Below are 19,893 nucleotides of genomic sequence, written 5' to 3'. Positions count from 1 at the left end.
TAATAAGAGACGTCAGGGAGTTGGTGGAGAGATGTGACATCTGATGTCAGCATTCGCAGCAAAAAACAGAGCAGTTGATGCCGACACCGCTACCAGCGAGACCCTGGCAACGAGTGGCTGCAGATATCTTTCAATGGGAAGGCGGCCATTATCTGGTCGTGATTGATTACTTCTCGAGATACATTGAGGTTGCAAACTTACCAAAACTCATAACAGCGACAACAGTGGAAAGGCTGAAAGTCACTTTTGCCCGGTTTGGAATTCCTGAAACACTGGTGGCGGATAATGGTCCACAGTTTGCATCATGTGAGTTTGCAGAGTTTGCTCAAGACTACGATTTTGAACATGTCACAAGTAGTCCACGTTACCCTCAAAGTAATGGTGAGGCTGAGAGGGCGGTGCGAACTGTGAAACAGCTGCTGAAAAAGAACCAAGACCCTCAGAGAGCTCTTTTGGCCTACAGATCGACTCCATTAGCTCATGGAATCTCGCCAGCTGAACTTCTGATGGGGAGGAGAATAAGGTCAACGGTCCCAGTTCCAAATCTAAGTCTAAATCTCTCACACCAAAATGGCCAGATCTGAAAGTGTTCAGAAGAAAAGACAGGATGTTAAAAGAGAAACAACAGGAAACATTCAAGTCTAGACACAGAGCGAAAGATCTACCAGTCATCATACCTGGACAGAAAGTCTGGATCAGGACTTCAAAGACAACCGGAACGCTTCAGGGTGAAGCATCAACACCCAGATCATATTAGGTAGAAACTGAGATGGGAACTTTAAGAAGAAACAGAGCTCATCTTACAGTTCTTCTAGGACCAACTCATCAAGATGTCCAGGGAACAGTTACAAGGTCGGGTAGGATTTCCCGTCCACCAGAAAGACTGGACTTATAATTAAAAATTAGAATAGGAAAGACCTGCTGTCAAGAAAAAGGCAGAATAATCCCTTCAGCGGTGTCAGGAATTTCCAGGCAGTCTACCCTGGCTTCCAGCTTAGGAAAAGAAAGTTCAATGTTATATGTGTGAAATTGTTGAAAAAAAAAATAATGCAACTATATGTATATAAGTATGCAGATTAATAAAAAGAGGTGTTTAGACTAAAAGGAGGGGATGTAGTGGAACCTCCATGACACTAGAGGGCACACCAGTTCAGTAAGATCTATAGAGTGTGATGTATCGAAAGTAAGTGAATAAGAAATAAATGGATGTTCGGTGACTGAGCTGTGTATGTGTCTTGCATCTATGCAGCCGTCTGTTACAGCTCTCTACAGTGTCTTTGTAAGTATTTTATTATATAATTCATTGGCGGTCTCTTTACAATGCATGAAAACACATTGCTCGCGTATCCTGTGCAATAGACGTGCCCATGTCTCGTCATATTTCATTATTTCTATTTTTGCCATAAAAAAGTCTCTCTCTCTTGGTCCCTCTCCTCCTTCGTGACTAACAACTTTATTATAAGACGTCCAACACTTTACAGTTTCCCTGATTTCAGACAGTTAAGCATATTTATAATCTATATGGAATGAATGAAACGAGTTGGCACACATATAACGGCTGAAGTGCATAACAGAAGAGCAGTGCGTAGAAAAAGACAGCAGCTGTCTTCTACGTTTCTATCAAAAACTACTTAATTATAGTTTTTTATTTAAAATAAAAGCGATTACAAAGGAAATGTTTACTGTTAATTTTTTTATTAAAAAAATCCCACTTAAAGAAACATTCTTACATTACATTTTTCCTCTCACGCACCCCCTGGTGCCAGGCGCGCACCACACTTTGGGAATCCCTGCACTAAGCTAACAAGACATTATGGGATAACGCTATATACTGCAGAACCGCTGCAGTTCAGTTGCCATAATATAACTTACACATGTTGTAACATGGGGTGAGGCAAGGTTTGATCCATATGCAGTTTTATTAAAAGCACACAACATAAACACACACGGGTAGTTATCCAGGCAGACAATACATCAGAGAAAATAAAAAACAGAGTAAAAGTCCAGGCTAATATTAAGGCAGGCAGGCAGGCAACAAACAAACAAACAAACAAACAAACAATAGCCAGGCAAAGGTAAATAGGTATTTCCGTTTGCGACGGTGAAAACAAAGAATGGCCAAGTTGTGGAGTGATTTAACTCAAACTGCATCAAAAGTCGCTGTTTATTTACTTCCATCATTGCTGGTCTTCTCAAATCATACACAACAAGATGCTGTTTCTTCTTTGTTTGTGGGTTAACCAGGGGGGCAGGGTTTCATATTTTATTGAAGCTTCCCCGGGCGCCGCCATTGCTTAGCGAACCCCCACCTGCTGTTAGCATCCCATTGACTCCCATTCATTTTGGCGTCACTTTGACAGCGAATAACTTTTATCTGAGGCGTGTAAAGACTCCATTTGTCCATTAAAGAAACACGAAAATGTATAAAAGGTTCCATTACCATGTATCTTACGTTATGGCCCAGTAGAAGCAGTTTTTTGTAAAATAGGCTAACGATTGCATCATAACCTGCGACTCTCTGTCACACATTAGAGAAATTACCGTATGGACTGGGAGAGAAGCTCGTAGGCAATCTTTAACTGTCTATGAGGCAATCGGGTAGACGTGGAGGCATAAAGTCAAGGGAGATTATTAATCAGAATACTTACCCAAATGTGTTCCTGTTCACGCTCGCCATCTCTGCAATATTCTGTGAGTGATTCAGATTTCTCGTGGGACGGCTATTAGAAGACTTAAAATTGTCAGACAGGTCTCTCACGTCACATCTACGTCATTAAGCTCAGTGTGAGTCTGCGCAGTATGCTCGACCCCCAGGAAATGCAGGCTTCAAATTGACTTCACTTGTCTCTGTTGAATCCAATGGGGTCGCTGTGTCCATTTCTTTTACTGTCTATGGGGTTAACTTGCCAAGTAGGGGTGCACGATTCACAAAATTTCACAATTTGATTCGATTCAGATTTTTAGGCTCAAGATTCGATTCAAAAATCGATTTTCGATTCAAAAACGATTCTCGATTTTAAAAAACGATTCACAGTATGTAAACCTAGGGGCTGTCCACAAGGAGACGCGTATCACTGTATACGTATAAATTTGTTATCGTATTGGCGTTTCATCACACGGATCCGACGTTTTGGGAGACTGAATCCGCTATTTTTTGAAACCGGGTCCTAAAGTGGATAAATCTGAAACCGACACCCTTGCGGTTTCGTCTGTACAGCCAATCCTTATATTTTGTGAAGCGAAAACGTCATCACATCACGTGTCGGAAGCGTCACACGTAACAGCAACAACAATAACGGCGGATTACGTGATTGTGTTCGTGCTACAGAAGCTACTAAAGCCTACTAGCTTTATTACAGCAAAATCTAATTGCTTCTATGCAATTGTGGTGACCAACAAGTGATAATGGACAACACCATACGTTGGCTATGCGCATGCTCAAAGTCTTCTTCTCCGTGTATAGTGTATATCTGTGGCAGAATTACAGCGCCCCATACTGGTCCGGCATATATACTACACCGCTTTCAGTCGGTTTCAGTGGTTTCGTGTTTACGGATATTTTTTTTAGAGCAAGGGAAAAAAATTATTAGATAGGGAATGCACCGGCTTCGTGTGGATATAGCCCTGGTTTACTTTTTCCTATGTGACTGATTGTAGAAGATATACAATTTTAAAGAAAAGAAACACAACAAATTAAATGTAGTTTGATATTACTTTATGTCTTTATGCAAAAATAAAAACCGTTATGAAGCAATTAGATGATCCCTTTTATCAAACTCTATTACAATAATATAGTATATAAATGATAGACAGTGCAGGTCTATAGATTATAAATGTGACTGGTGTTATAATGGTTATTATTTCTATTAGATAGAGCAGAAGCGGGAAAAGTGTGCCTCTCTTTCTATTTCTCTCTTGTGGATAAAAAAAGCTAAATCCACTCATTATTTCAGATTCAAAAGTCTGCTTGCTGTCCCAGTGACTTTACATTACAGCTTTGCGTTTTGTAAATCTTGAGTCAGCTTGAGCTTTGCTCGTTCAGTGCAATAGATTTTAGAAAAGATATGGTTTATTAATAATGTTAGAAAAGAGCCAGTTATCGCCATAGAGACCTTCGGCACGCTGAAACTGCACGCGAGCTTTAGCGCGGTAGCGCTCACGGACATTCTCCGATCGACTCGGGTTTTACTCACAATATTAGCAGACTTGGGACCCAAAGTAATTTAACTATGACTGACCTGGACCCTACTGACCATTTCAAATACAAACCCGGAACCATACAGTCCGCGGGTGCTCCGTGAAGTCTTCTAATGGTAAAACTCTGCTCAAGTTCAGAAACATGAAGGATACAATGTGACATGAGCTTGTTCGCGTCGCATCCCAATTCTTTGAGAAACAGAGAGCACGTGAACGCATACCAAATTCATCATGTCGCACACAAAATGTCATTATTAAAGAGTGTCATCATCACAGAAAAACAAAAAAGACAAAATTTGATACCAGATATACTTGGGCACTTGTTAATATAACTGGGCAGCGCACCCATAAGTAAAGTCAATGTGTGGGAAACACTGTGACAAGAGTGTGCAGGCGTCAGAGTGAATATGACGCAGCGCCATCTATAGGAAAACTGAGATAAACTCATTTCAGGACAATAGTAACACGGCATAAAAAAATTATGAATCGATTTTTGGGAATCTATGAATCGATTCGGAATCGGCAAAGCTTGAATCGTGATTCAAATGTGAATCGATTTTTTTGCACACCCCTATTGCCAAGCTTCTTCTTCTTTGACAGTCGCGCTGCTACTGTGGTTACACGCGTGGATACTGCCTACTGGATATTAACCTACCGCCAGCCACACAATGTCGCAAGCGCTCCTGGCAAACGTTTGAGAGGTTTGAAAAAGGACATTGACGCACATTCGCAAAAGAGTTCGGGTCTTCTCGGGTCCGTTTGGCAAAAACAAATTAATTTTAAATTACCCGAGACCCGATTCCACTATTATTGTACCAGACCCGTGTCCTAGGCACATGTGAAACGGACCTCGGGTTTTCGGATCTAAGTGGACCCGTGAAGACCTCTACTCTGAACGCTGCTCAAAATCCTGGTGTGTCACAGAGCGGTACTCACATACCTTAACATTACATTATGATTGTCCCAAATCAATGTGTCAATGTGTACGTGTTCAGTGTGCAATATTCACTTTCATTTATAGCTGTCAGTTGTCCAAGACGTGCCATTGTGGTTCACCTCACAGCCGGCTTGTGACTGCCTTTATGGCACTTTTCCATTGCATAGTACCCCACGGTTTGGTTTGGGTCGGGTCAGCTTACTTTTGGGAGCTTTTCCAGTACGTAGTACCCGATACTTTTTTTGTACCACCTCGGTTGGGGTTCCAAGCGACCCGAGCTGATAGGAAACGTGACACGAAAACACTGTAAATCACTGATTGGTCTGAGAGAATCGTCACTATCAGCGTCATTGCTATAATGTAGGATTAGGATTAGGATTTTTTATTGTCATTCCAAAACATGTACATGAACTGGAACGAAATTATTCTGAGGTCTGGTTAAAACCATTCACAATAAAATAACTACTTCACAACAATAAATACAATAAATATAAATACAATATTATTAGGACAGCAAGTTCAGTTTGTCAGTTCAAGCATTGGCAGTGTTAAAAAGTCTCACAGCTTCTGGATAGAAGCTGTTTTTTAATCTAGATGTTCTGGTTCTGATGCTACGCAACCTCTGTCCCGAAGGAAGAGGGTCAAACAGTCCATTAGCAGGGTGGGAGAAGTCTTTCATGATGCTAACAGCCCTAATCTTACAACCCCAAATCAGAAAAAGTTGGGACACTGTAGAAATTGTGAGTAAAAAAAGAATGGAATAATTTACTAATCTCATAAACTTATATATTTTTTACAATAGAATATAAATAACATATCAAATGTTGAAAGTGGGATATTTTGAAATGTCATGCCAAATATTGGCTCATTTTGGATTTCATGAGAGCTACACATTCCAACAAAAGTTGGGACAGGTAGCAATAAGAGGCCAGAAAATTTAAATGTAAACATAAGGAAAAGCTTAAGTACTAATTTGCAACTTATTAGGTCAATTGGCAACATGATTGGGTATAAAAAAGCCTCTCAGAGTGGCAGTGTCTGTCAGAAGTCAAGATGAGCAGAGAATCACCAATTCCCCCCAATGCTGCGGTGGAAAAGAGTTTTCTGAGTTTCTCAGAGGAAAATTGCAAAGAGATTGAAGTTATCATCATCTACAGTGCATAATATCATTCAAAGATTCAGAGAATCTGGTAAAATCTCTGTGCGTAAGGGTCAAGGCTGGAAAACCATACTGGATGCCCGTGATCTTCGGGCTCTTAGACGGCACTGCATCACATACAGGAATGCTACTGTAATGGAAATCATAACATGGGCTCTGGAATACTTCCAGAAAACACTGTCGGTGAACACAATCCACCGTGTCATTCGCTGTTGCCAGCTAAAACTCTATAGGTCAAACAAGAAGCCATATCTAAACATGACCCAGAAGCGCAGGCGTTTTCTCTGGGCCAAGGCTCATTTAAAATGGACTTTGGCAAAGTGGAAAACTGTTCTGTTGTCAGACGAATCAAAATTTGAAGGTCTTTTTGGAAAACTGGGACGCCATTTCATCCGGACTAAAGAGGACAATGACAACCCAAGCTGTTATTAGGGCTCATTTCAGAAACCTGCATCTCTGATGGTTTGGGGTTGCATGAGTGCGTGGCATGGGCAGCTTACACATCTGGAAAGGCACCATCAATGCTGAAAGGTTTATCCAAGTTTTAGAGCAACATATGCCCTCATTCAGACCTCGTCTCTTTCAGGGAAGACCTTGCATTTTCCAACATGACAATGCCAGACCACATACTGCATCAATTACGACGTCAAGACTGCGTAGAAGAAGGATCTGAGTACTGAAATGGCCAGCCTGCAGTCCAGATCTTTCACCCACAGAAAACATTCAGAGCATCATAAAGAGGAAGATGTGACAAAGAAGACCTAAGACAGTTGAGCAACTAGAAGCCTGTTTTAGACAAGAATAGGACAAAATGTCCATTCCTAAACATTGGTCCTCTTCCAGCTGTTCCTTTATTTGTACATTTAAATTTTCTGGCCTCTTATTGCTACCTGTCCCAACTTTTTTTGGAATGTGTAGCTCTCATGAAATCCAAATGAGACAATATTTGGCATGACATTTCAAAATGTCTCACTTTCTACATTTGATGTGTTATTTATATTCTATTGTGAATAAAATATAAGTTTATGAGATTTGTAAATTATTCCATTCCTTTTTTACTCACCATTTTTACAGTGTCCCAACTTTTTCTGATTTGGGGTTGTACATGCATTGGTGTATATGTCTCCAATTTCAGGCAGACTGCGACCGATGACTTTCTCTGCCGTCTTAACCACACGCTGTAGGGCCTTCCTATCTGTTACAGAGCAGTTTCCATACCACACTGTAATACAAGATGTTAAGGTACTCTCCACCACACACTTATAAAAAGATGTAAGAACTGCAGTTCCCAGGCCAGCCTTTTTAAGCTTCCTCAGAAAATACAGTCTTTGATGAGCCTTTTTTACCAGGCTGCTGCAGTTGAGTTTCCCTTAAGATCATCGGTTATGTGTACTCCTAGATATTTGTAGCTTGAGACAATTTCCACCTTAACCCCCCAATACAGATGGGAGGGGGGTGACCCCTATTGATTTTCCTGAAATCCACAATAATTTCTTCGGTTTTTCTCACATTAATGCAAAGATTGTTATCCTTGCACCAGGCCACCATTTGTTCCACCTCTGATCTGTAGGCTGACTCGTCATTCTGAGAAATGAGTCCCATCACAACTGTATCGTCTGCGAACTTGACAACATGGTTACTCGGATGTCTAGCAGAGCAATCATATGTCAGCATTGTGTACAACATTGGGCTCAAAACACAGCCCTGCGGTGAGCCGGTGTTGAGAACAATGGAGGATGTAATATGGATTTTTACAGACTGTGTCCTATTTGTTAAAAAGTCCAATACCCAGTTGCACAGTGAATAACTCAGTGTTTCCAGTTTGTGTATCAATGTCTGTGGAATGATTGTATTAAAAGCTGAACTGAAATCCATAAAAAGCAGTCTCACATAAGTGTCTTTGCTGTCCAAGTGGGTAAGAGCTCGGTGTAAAAGATTATATAGATTATAAGATTAAATAGACCAACCAATTACCCCTACATCTCACCTGGTTGAGTGCATTAGTTGCCCATGACTCATATTTGTGTCACCACAAATACAACAGTCCTTCATTTGTCAACAGTAAACTTTATTTGTTGTTATGATCAATGCTGCAAAAACAATGAATAAAAAGAAATTTTTTTGATGCAATGTAAATAAAGCAGATGCTGATGGCGTCAGCGAAATTTGACTGTGTTCTGTGTTGTTGTATGTCCTGAAGGAACGTTGTTTGGTTTCAATGTGTACTTTAGCTGTTCATGGTTAAAATTTCAAAGCCGACTTGACTTGATGTACAAGTGACCCTGTACTATGATGAAGCCTCAACATTTTGTAAGCTTTGTTGGAGAAGCGTATGGCGGCAATTTTATGGCAATAAAAAAACGTACAATACGATAAAAAAAATATTGCGACAGCATAACAGATCTGTGCGTGTAAAAACGAAAGCATGCACTCTAAAAATAGCTGGGTTATTTTTGACCCGTACTCATTGGACAGAACACACAGCTGGGTTAAAATTGACCCAGTGCTGGGTTGTTTAAACCTAACATTGGGTCATTTTTAATCCAGCATGTGTTCTGTCCAATATTTACCCATTATGGGTCAACAATAACCCAGCCATTTTGCAAGCTTGTTTTAAACCCTTGCGCACACATGTCATCTCATATGCTCACAATACAAGCCCCCACTTGTAATTCTGTAAAATAATCTGTTAAACAGATTTGATAGTCACTTAAGTGATTTTATATTATTCTGTGTTGGCAATGTCAACAAGCTTTAATGTAGCTTTATTTTTAAACAAATTGATCACCACCTACTGGATAGGAGTGAGAAGCGTTGATAAAGTACCGATTTTTTGGGGTACAAAATGACATTTGAGATTACATGCAAAATAATAAGTCTCCCCCTACAACTGCCAGTGTGTTTGCGCAAGCAAAAGTAGCGAGAGAGGATATAAATAAACTCAGTATAAATCTAAAACTATGTAAATTTCACAAAACTTGCACTTTGAAACCTGTTTTCAAAAGTTTGCATATCAGGACCCCGAAACGCGTTTGTTGTTGTGTAAACAAATATATCAACGTTTCAATTTTTGGTTGAAAGTGTTGTCATGTACCGTTAATGGCCCATAAGCAAGCTAAGCCATTCATTCTCAAAATATATTTCAAAGATTTCAGGTAAAGATTTCAGTGGGAGGTTTATATAATATTTATGAATTATATTAAAAAAATTTAAGCAGATGAGAATACTACTTTCATTTCCTTTAGTTTATCATCAGTGTTGAGACAGTTGTATATCTCCTTGTTTCCTAATGAGTTTTTTTTTGTAGGTACATTTCAGTTTGACTGTTGAAAATTTTTCTGTTGATCCTGAAACCACGTATCTTGTACTTGGCTATAATCTTCCCACCCCACCCGGTGTATCTACAGAGGGTTACACGAAGAGCAGCGTTTATGAAACACAAGGTTTAATATTTAGTTACTCTTAAAGCCTCATAGTCTTTGGCTTTTTGTGATGTAATATTTGATATTTGTCTTCTCTGTCTTACTAGGATGTGAGATAAGAAAGAAACCATTGTGCGGTAAGGCTGTATTTCTCATTATCATGTTAAGCTTTATTTGGACATAATTACTATTACAGTGGTAGATGCAGGAGTAATGCAACTTTACCACAGGACGTCTGTAATATTAATGGCAAATTTACATGGGATTAGGATCAGAAGTGATGTATTAGAATTTTAAGTAATAAATAATGGTTGACCGATATATTGCCAAGGGTGATAAATCTTTCAGTTTGGCCGGTAGATTCTCCGATCTAGGCTGTGCATTTATCATGTTTTTGTATTGTTTTTACAAAGACAAAACAGAAGAACACACACAAATCTTTTTTGATGTAATAATATATTTTCAACTTCAACTTTAACAAAGTGAAACAACCTCTTATTGAGTAAAGTAACTTTATGCAATTTATTTGTTAATATTAAGGACTGAAATATTGTTTTTGTCATTAATTATATATGTTATCTCAATCTATAAGCAGTAATTATTTAACCTCATTACAATATTTACTATATAACAAGTTTTGTAAATTAAATGAATATTGCATAGATATGAATTTATTTAGTTTCACCATTTGTTTTATGTTTTTCAGTTACTATAATGATATATCTTAAATATTGGCCTTCTATCGGCCACATTGCTTTCTTAACATCGGCATAGGCCATAAAAACCCATATCAGTTGACCACTAGTAATAAATAATAACAATATGATTAATTTCATGTTTCATGGGTGTCACACGGAATTAGATAAGTATATTTAAATTCTGCACACATTTAACATCAGCAAATATTTAAAATACAACAAATCTGGCTCAACATAGCATTGTGTAAGGAACGCACAATCATAGGTTTAATCTCACGAAACACATATACAGTAGGCCTACTGATCAAAGAAATGTTTACATTGAAGTAACTTGAAGTGTTCACCAGGGATCTATTTTAGCACCCATCCTTTTTCCATTGTATATGCTTCCACTGGGGTGTATGTTTAGGAAGCATGGGGTGTAATTTCATTGCTATGTATAGACTAAAGTCTATTTACTCCTAAAACATATAATACTTATGGATGGAAACACTCAAGGGTGTTTGTCTGATGTGAACGCATGGTTAGTTTTACATTTCCTTCATTTTAATGAGAGTAAAACTGCAGTTAAAGTGTTTTGTGGGTCTGATTCTCTTAGCTCATCTAAAATAACCTTAGACTAGTTATCTTTTTCTGTAAAACCTTGGGTAAAAAACCTGATGATGGCTTAAAGTTTGATAGACAGATAAATGCAGTGGCTTTTTTCAGCTTCGTCTCTTAGCAAAAGTAAAATCTGTTCTATCATTTAAGAACATTGAAAGAGTAGTTTATGCATTCGGTACATTGAGACTTCAATTAGTCAATTATTTCTTACATATTTTTGTGACCAGTATAAATACTTCATCTGCGCATCTTTGAAAACAATGAATGTGTGAACTAATTTGTCATTGCTCATTTGCTCATACAGCAGAAAAGAGCTTGAGATAAACGTGCTTAAAAGATGCAATCTGTAGGTCTGATCAGTTAAACATAAAGAGAAATCAGTGATTAAATTACATCTGAAACTAGACGTGTGGATGTGCTGTGGATGGATGATGGAGCGTTTGAACTTTTGTTTCTTAAAGTTTAAACTTGTCACCACCTAGATGGTTTAATCTTTAAAGTTAAGGACACATCTAAAGAAGGACATATCATGCAAACATCAAACAAGCCCTTATTCTGATTCTTGTTAAAAATCAACATAAACTTGAGCAGTTAAAGAGTGTGAGTTAATATCAGCAGGGCTTTTCAACATCTGAAGAGATTAAAGATTGACACAGAGATGACTTTATCTTCTGAACAGGTCAGACAACAGCAAACATGTTTGCTTTCAATTGGACAGATCAAAGTTGACCAATAGTATTTGTTCAGAATGCATGGTTTCAGATAAGATTTATGTTGTACTGTCAAGTTAAAGTAAGATGAAAAATTACACAGGGAATATAACAGACTCCAAACAACAAGTGTAACAAAGAGGCATTTATTACAGAGAGCACGAGGGATTCACCAACACATGGCACGCAGTCTGAGCAAATACACACACAAACACTAAATCACTTTTAACAGATCATGCTCATACACAATCTGCATAAAGACGTTAAGAGTAAAAATCATGTATATCACATCATAATCTTTATGGAAGGGGGTCGGACCCATATGCACATGCATACCTAGACGCTACGCCACTGCTGTGTATGACATTACATTCATTTAGTTGTACCAATGAAAGAGTTGGAGATCAGTAGTTTAGAAATGTTGGCTACACACTCTTGGTAAATGTTTACATCGTCTTGTTGTATATTAACTACCCACCTCTTGTGTATTTCCTCGACTTTAGGGAAACATGTGGAAACTAAAGGAAGTGTTATATTTAGCAGATGTTGTACAAACAGCAGCAGCTGTGGCCTGAAGTGTTGTTCTCCTGTTTTTAAAATCATACAGTTAGATGTTGTTGTGATATTAAGGAAACATAAATGCATGTATGTCTAAGCAAACAATTATCAACAAAATCAGCTGTGGCTGTTTTGGCCACGAGTGTTCGTCTAATATCATCGCAGAGAAGACAGATGACTGCAGCTTTCTCTCATAATTCCCCCTTTAAAGTTTCTCTTTACTGTTAGGCTGGATGTAGAGTTCAGGTATATCCTTTATAAACCATTAACATGTTGAGTCCTATAAGTGCCAGCATACATTTAAAAAAAAAATCTTAATTTGCTGGAAAGAGAAGGGGTGGACATTTGTGAACGTTTTCAATAGAGTTGGACTTTACATAAATCAATGTAAGTTTTAACTGAACCTAAAACAAATGAAGTTCCTAACGGATAAATAAAGTTCATTGAGCATAAGCCAGTGATAATGATGTCTGAAATAAAGTTTACATTTCAAGACAAGGCTCTGAGGTCATAAAAAGTTTGAGGTCTTCCTATGGATTAACCCTTGCAGTTGGTGTTCATGTCTCTAGATGTGTGTCTCTCATTCAGTCTTGATGTAAACAACAACATTTGTACTAAAAACAAAAGTTTTTTCCTTTGCGTTATTGAAAAAGTTCACACAGACATAGTGAAGTTTTAAATTTTGTGATTTATTTTCATAAATAAAAACATTTTAATGGCATATGCTTCTGCTTCTCATCATATGGCAACAAACAAGCAGAATATAATTGTTATTAGTGACTAATCTTTTTAAATATTTCTCAGCTTTCCTCTCTCCCTCACACATATCTTAATAACCTCTGAAACATTGAGATCGGATTATCCAAATGAAATTAATCTACGATTTGGAGTCATGTATAAAACATAAGTTATAAGCAGGCCTTGACATGTGTCTAGTTGTTTTCCAAAGTTACTAGCCACTCAGCATTTTTACAGACGCAATTTTGACAATAAATCCGTGAGGTAGCATTTAAAAAAAAAAACATTTTAAAACAGATGCATTTCTTTAAAGCAAAGCATTTATTTACTTACCAGGCTGCAGGTGAAGCTGCTCTTTGCGCCTTCTAACGTCTCATAATTAGTCCTCATTTGTGTCCAAATAATCTTTTACATTCAATCCTTTAATCTTTCATATTTAAAAGCGCTTTTGTGCTGCTGTGCATTCATGTATGTGATAAGCAAACCCGCGTTGTCATCCCGTTTGTAGGCGCATATTACTAATGCGCTCTTTAAATAACAAAAAACACGATTGCGCCATTGACTTTAGAGCAGGTTTTTTTTGGTCAATGGCGTAGTCTATTTTAGTTGCCTCAAAATAGCAATGCGCCAGCAATGCGCCTGAACACACTTCGTTTTCAGACCAAAACGCCCATGGGCGCAAAAGGGGGCGCAAATGCATTTGCTATTTAAACAACGTGGTGCTAAACATGAAAATGATCATTGCGCATAGTGGAAACTAGCAAAAGAAACTTGTGTCGCACATTGCGCCGGGTGTAAGATAGAGCCCTAAATCTCTTCAATCACTTCCATGCATTTGTTTTATCTTTCCCGAAGTGTGCGTGTATGCATTCAGACTGGGTCAATAAATAACCCCTACTCTCAGAGCCAATCCTGGCCTTCTGGGGGCCCTAAGCAAACATAAAAAAACATAAAAAAAACATTCACTGTCTCTGCTTACATGTAGCTATAAACAAAATGTTAACTAAAACACGTATTATCTTATAGTTGTACGTTTTTGACACATGTACATTACTGTGACACTCATCAGAATACTTCCTAATTATAACATTGGTACATGTTTTCTGAAAAGCCCTTTATCTGTTACATTAGTACTTAGAAAACAAGGTCTACTGCCAAATATATTATTTTTTAAGAGATGTAGATTATCAGGGAAATTTAAAATTATGAATAAAATAAAACCAAAATAGCTGTCAGATAAACTATAACAAGTAACAGATTTTCCAATTTTTTTAAAAACTAAGGCATGAAGACTCCACAGATAAACATACCAAAATACATAAATATTTCTTTAAATATTCAAACATAAGACCTAATGTGCATTGTTATAAAATTCTTACAGGAGTCACACAACATCTTGCATGAATAAATGTGTTTATTTTTTTAACACGTATGAAAGATTTTGATTATTAATGTGTACAAGCATTTCTAACAAAACACACTGGACTAAAATTGAATCTAGGGATTTGGACTGCAGTGTTTGTTATAAATCTATTGCATGGTTATTCAAGGGTAAATAGGAATTTTGTGTTCTCAATCTTTTTACTTCACCTTGGCGCTTGTCTTTCCTGCTCCGGGCGGATAGCTTTAATATCCGAATGAAGATGCATGTTGATAGGCGCGTCAACCGTATATGCGGAGCTGCATATATGGACTGACAACTGTAATTAAAGTATTGTGAGATCAGACTGCTTGTTATTTCGAATGGCTCCCACGGCACAATGATGTCACTCGCCAGCTGGTCGTTGGTTAAGAACAAGGGAGCCCCCTAGTGGTGCAGGGCCCTACGCAGCTCGCGTAGCCTGCGTTTAGGGCGGATCGGCTCTGCCTACTGTGCGTTGCGCTGGGTGTAGGAAGTGCTCATGGCAGTTATAGTTTATTATTGCGCATTGTTTATCATTTTTGCATAACTTTTAAAGGAGACATATCATGCTAAATCCACTTTCTTAGCTCTTAAATGCATTTTGTTGTATATTTGTAGTGTTTATAAGTACATAAAAGTTGAAATTAGTCTCTTCAGGTGCTTTGTTGATATCTTTATATTCTGTTTTGGTCATATTTTCCAACCTGTTCTGATTTTTCTATTATCTATTACATTTTTTGAACAATTACGTCACAGTATTTGCAGCGGAACTGCCAAATAAGGACATCGACTCACATTCCAAACACTTCGAGCAATCCGCCATTTTTATTTCTCGCTGCGATATTGTAGTCCAAGCCCAAGGATGCAGAAGTTACGAGAGGGTAAGAAATGTACCCATATCTGTGGGTAAAGTCATTTTTGTGTGCCCGAAGCACTTCAAGGATAAATAATTCACCAATCTCCGCCAGTATAAAGAAGGATTTGCCGATAGACTTCGTCTGATTGAGGGGTCAATTACTTCTATCTTTGGAGACAACGAGCAGAGCACTTCGGTAAGCTGTAAATAACTTAAAGTAAAAAAGTAAAGTACACGGTGGTCATGGTTTAGCATGCTGCAGCCTGTGGAGATCGCTTTTGGGCATCAAGTCTGGTTTAAGTTAACTGAGCATTACATTTGCAAGTCATGAGCATATTACAACAACTTACGATTAACTAAGAATAATAGTCAACTTTATAATTGTTAATATTCTGAAACAAGACCGTCTTGATAACGTATGCAGCCTAGAAATGCGACCTCCGGAGGCTGCAGCTTTCGGATTGACAAACGGCATTAACACACCATTGCGATACCTCCATATGAAGACGTTGTTCTGCAGGTTCGTTGTCTTCATTTTCATCACGCTCCATTTCCGACTCTGGCTCGAACATGTACGGCTGGATGGACAAGTCTTCCGTTGTTGACATTTTGTGAATAACGAGTAAATAAAAAGTTTCTGTGCCGCTAGATAATCATATCTCTGCTATAAAACTACAAAAATGGCCAAACGGGGTGGAGTTTAACCGAGTGTCACCTCTGCAACCTGGAGAGGGGGCAGGGTATGACGTGCATTTAAAGACAGCACAAAAATGAGTTGCTCTCAGATGCACATCAGAAAAGGGGTAGAAAGGGGGCCTGTGGGGCTATAATAATGAGGAATTCAGACCCAAGCATTGCAGATCCGCTTTATATAAACCACAAATAGATGATTTATATGTAAAAAGGACAGATTTAAAAGCATGAAATGTCTGCTTTAAGAAACCAAAACAAAAATATTATATTCAACCTGCAAGTGGCTAGTGGGATTGGTTGTCTTACCTGCCACAGCAAAAATCAACCTGCATTTGGTGGGTGTTAATGTCAAACCCTGGTAATGCATTTACACTACAAAAGCAATCCGATCGAAATTTCAATGATCTCTGAATGTGGTTGAAAGTGGTCGAAAGTGGACGCGTTCAAAACGTTTTAAACACCGTTTACACCTGGCATTAACGGCGTCCACTTGTGATCCAATCGACGAAAATGCATGTTAATGCCAAGTGTAAACAGCCTCCAACTGATGATGAGGTAGATTTATTTAAGTGATCGTGGACTATATTAAAGATTTGAAATGTTACAAGCTTTGTTGGATCTGTGTTAATAAACTTGAGTATCTTGGGCAGCACAAACACAGTCCTGTTGGCCACCATTGTTGTTTCACATGCACATGCCCAAATCACATCAATGTTTTTGTAGCTTACACAGAAATGATTTTCAGTGAGTCGCGTCATGAGTTTGTGTTTTCCGAACACCACAATTAATGCTGATGTTGTGTAAAAAAACAGTCAAAACATTTTAAAGGTTTCTGGTTGAAAATATATTATTTTTTGCCCATTTTATGGCCTGCAAGGTCAAGGTCTATTTATTTTGAAAAAGTTCAACAGGGGTTTATTTAGATGTCGTTTTTGGCTTTGATGTTTCTCATTTTTAACTTCCTGTAGATCCATGGGATGCTAATGTTTCTTCAGTCCTTTATGATGAAAAGATAGCGGTTAAGTTTTTTACCACTTCAATGACTGATACGTACATCGTCCAACTCATGGACGAAACTGATATATTGAACACTACAAGGATAAAGGAGGTTTGTTTTCACCACAGTCTGCATACGAAACAATTTCAGGTTTTCAAACATGGACAGCGTTTCTCTTTCTGACATTTATTTCTGTTTGTCTTACAGGTGGGAAAAGAAGAAAAGCTTAAAGTTGAACTGCCATATTCTGGGACCTGTAAAGACTTCATGATATGGGTGATTATTTCAAATCAAGTTCTGTAACTGTGACCGATCTCTTTCGTCGTCTACATCATATGACCTCTAAATAAGTCATGAATTAATTAAACGCCCTCAACTCTATATGACAGATCACCCCATCCATTGAAAACTGTAAGGATTTACACTGTTGTACTGTTAAACATGAAGTGAAGTGTACAAGTAAGTATCTCACATCTTCATGCTTATATGTCAATCAATACAATAGTTTTTAATAAAAAAGTTTTTTTTTCAAACATAGTGTGTTAAATAATAAAAATGTTTTAAAATAAAATAAATAAATATTTCAATTCATCTAGTTTAATGAGTTTTGTTTGTGATTTTGTGTTTAGACAGTTCAGGGCTGGCTGTCGCTGTTGCTGTTGGATGTGTGCTGGTGTTTCTTCTAGTAGTGTTCGTCTGCTACTTCATGCGTAAGAAAACACTCAGTACCTTTACAATTTACACCTTTATTAATTAAAGTAAAATGGTTATGGGATTGCTAATTAAAAATCAAACATCTGCACACTGCTATGATATAATGGTTCATTTTGTACCACCATTGGAGGATCTTCAGGCACACATCAGCAGATAAAAACCAAAGCGCTATATACGAAATATACGAAAGGGAAAAAGTTCGCAGCATCATCTTCTACCCAAGATTAACAACATTCATGGCCAAGACCAATGTGACACCACAACCTATGTCAAGCGACGATGCCATCAGTGCAACCAATAAACGATGAGAACCTGAGCTAGTCAGTATAACGTTAAAATGGCTAGCAAACATAACAGCGACCCAGTGTCACTAAATCAAAATCTGCAAAAGATTAAGGGAGCGTGCAATCATAGATTATATTGTGCTTTGATGTTTAGTAATTGTTTAGGTTTGTATTTCTATACCGCAATTCTATCGCTAACATAGTCATAATCCTCTACTTTCAGCTGAGCAAAACTGTAAACATTTCTATAAATATTTACACAATATATACATATTCATATCCATAACTTGTGTTTGGTTAATGTTAGTCTTATTCCATCTCTGATGGATCACTTTGCATGAATAATTAATTATAGAAACCAAATTGAATCTGTATTACACTCCTGAAATATCAATAGAAACCATTACAAAAATTCTAATAATTTCTGTTCATTATGAACCATTAGCTGACACAAAACCTAACAGAGACTTTGATTATATTATCTTAGCCTCTCGTCTTCCTGCAGGTCGGACATGGGGTCACGGCCGTGGTTCAGAGCTCAGCGCATGCGTCCAGGTGTTGGTTGTGTATCCTGCAGTAGATGGTGTATTTCAGCACAAAGTGATGCTCCTGGCTGAGTCACTGCAGAGCTGTGGAGATATAAGAGTCGTGATTGACACCTGGGACAGAGGAAGTTTATCAGAACAAGGACTGATCCGCTGGCTTCACACGGAGGCTGAACTCGCTGACAGAATTCTCTTCGTCTTACCACCTCAACATCCACATACTGGTATATTAAACCACACGCTTCAGTGTTATTCATAGCACAGATTATAAGGAAATGGTGGAATTTGTGTCAGAACATAGTTGCAGGTGTTTTTAAACTAATCATTTTCTTTAAACAAACAGTTATTATTTCTTGTATTGATTGATTTTTGAGAATATTTTAAGACTTTTACAATATTTATCATGCAAAAGTTTAAAGGGGTCAGAGGCCTTGGCCAGTAAATATTGAATTGTTGCACCAAATATTGAATTGTTTATTAGTGGTTTGTCAACAATTCAAAATGCTAAGATTTATTCTCTCTCTGCAGAAGACATAAAAGTGAATCCACACCACACTGTTTCAGCCTCTGCCAGCAGTCTTTTCGCCTTGGCCCTTAACCTGGTTACCAGCTCAGCCCACGACCCACACAAGCTGGACAAGTTTTGGGTCGTCGACCTGGAGCCGAATGAGGAGAAGAGGAAGGTGCCTGCTGAACTGAGAGGCTGTGGGATGTTTGTTCTGCCCAGAGATCAGCAGAAGCTTCATCAGAAGATCTCAAACCGAACAAACACCAAGAGCTCAGTGCGGATGAGATGCTTCAATCATTTCCCATGAAATAAACCGGTTGGAGATGAAAACAACCTTTACTGGATCAGTCTGTGTTAATGTCGTCATCAGTATCACATGCTACAGCATCAGCACAGAACAAAGTCTTCAACTTTTAGCATGAATATGAGCACCATACAGTAGTTGTGAAGGTCCATATAATCTTTATTTTTATTTTAAGCCATTCTTCACTATATTATGTATCGCTCTGCTATCTGTAGATGTACGGAAGAGGATTAGGGCCACTGGTGAATTTTTTTTTTTAATTCTGACTTTATTCTCAGAATTCTGACTTTAATCTCAGAATTTGAATTCTGACTTTATTCTCAGAATTCTGACTTTATTCTCAGAATTCTGGGATTAAAGTCAGAATTCTGAGAATAAAGTCAGAATTCAAATATTTTTTTCACCAGTGGCCCTAATCCTCTTCCATAGTAGATGTATATTATCTACAGTATAATAAATAGGCTAAATTCAGCTTCATTTATTTTGTATTGTAGTGTGATATTATTATCAGCAATTCAACACAGTTTTAGCATGTCTGCTTCATATCTCTACTAAAAATGCAAAAAAT

The 19,893-nt window shown here is 37.9% G+C and overlaps 1 protein-coding gene across 1 annotated transcript in view; it reads left to right on the top strand.

Annotated features, from left to right (window-relative positions):
• The window catches only part of il17rb (interleukin 17 receptor B), a 31,313-nt gene extending 11,730 nt beyond the window's left edge, over window positions 1-19,583 (top strand). Inside the window, exons 5-12 of the mRNA XM_065247763.2 lie at window positions 9,601-9,736; window positions 9,823-9,852; window positions 16,942-17,081; window positions 17,178-17,246; window positions 17,360-17,429; window positions 17,600-17,680; window positions 18,474-18,737; window positions 19,042-19,583. Of these exons, the coding sequence (XP_065103835.1) occupies window positions 9,601-9,736; window positions 9,823-9,852; window positions 16,942-17,081; window positions 17,178-17,246; window positions 17,360-17,429; window positions 17,600-17,680; window positions 18,474-18,737; window positions 19,042-19,328 (1,077 nt within the window). The 3' untranslated portion in view covers window positions 19,329-19,583. The remainder of the gene's footprint in view (window positions 1-9,600; window positions 9,737-9,822; window positions 9,853-16,941; window positions 17,082-17,177; window positions 17,247-17,359; window positions 17,430-17,599; window positions 17,681-18,473; window positions 18,738-19,041) is intronic.
• Window positions 19,584-19,893: the final 310 nt, after the last annotated feature.

The sequence above is a fragment of the Paramisgurnus dabryanus genome, chromosome 11, assembly GCF_030506205.2.
Source record: "Paramisgurnus dabryanus chromosome 11, PD_genome_1.1, whole genome shotgun sequence".
Lineage (NCBI taxonomy): Eukaryota > Metazoa > Chordata > Actinopteri > Cypriniformes > Cobitidae > Paramisgurnus > Paramisgurnus dabryanus.
The sequence above is the reverse complement of the archived record's forward strand: the minus strand, read 5'-3'. Positions and strand labels throughout refer to the sequence as shown.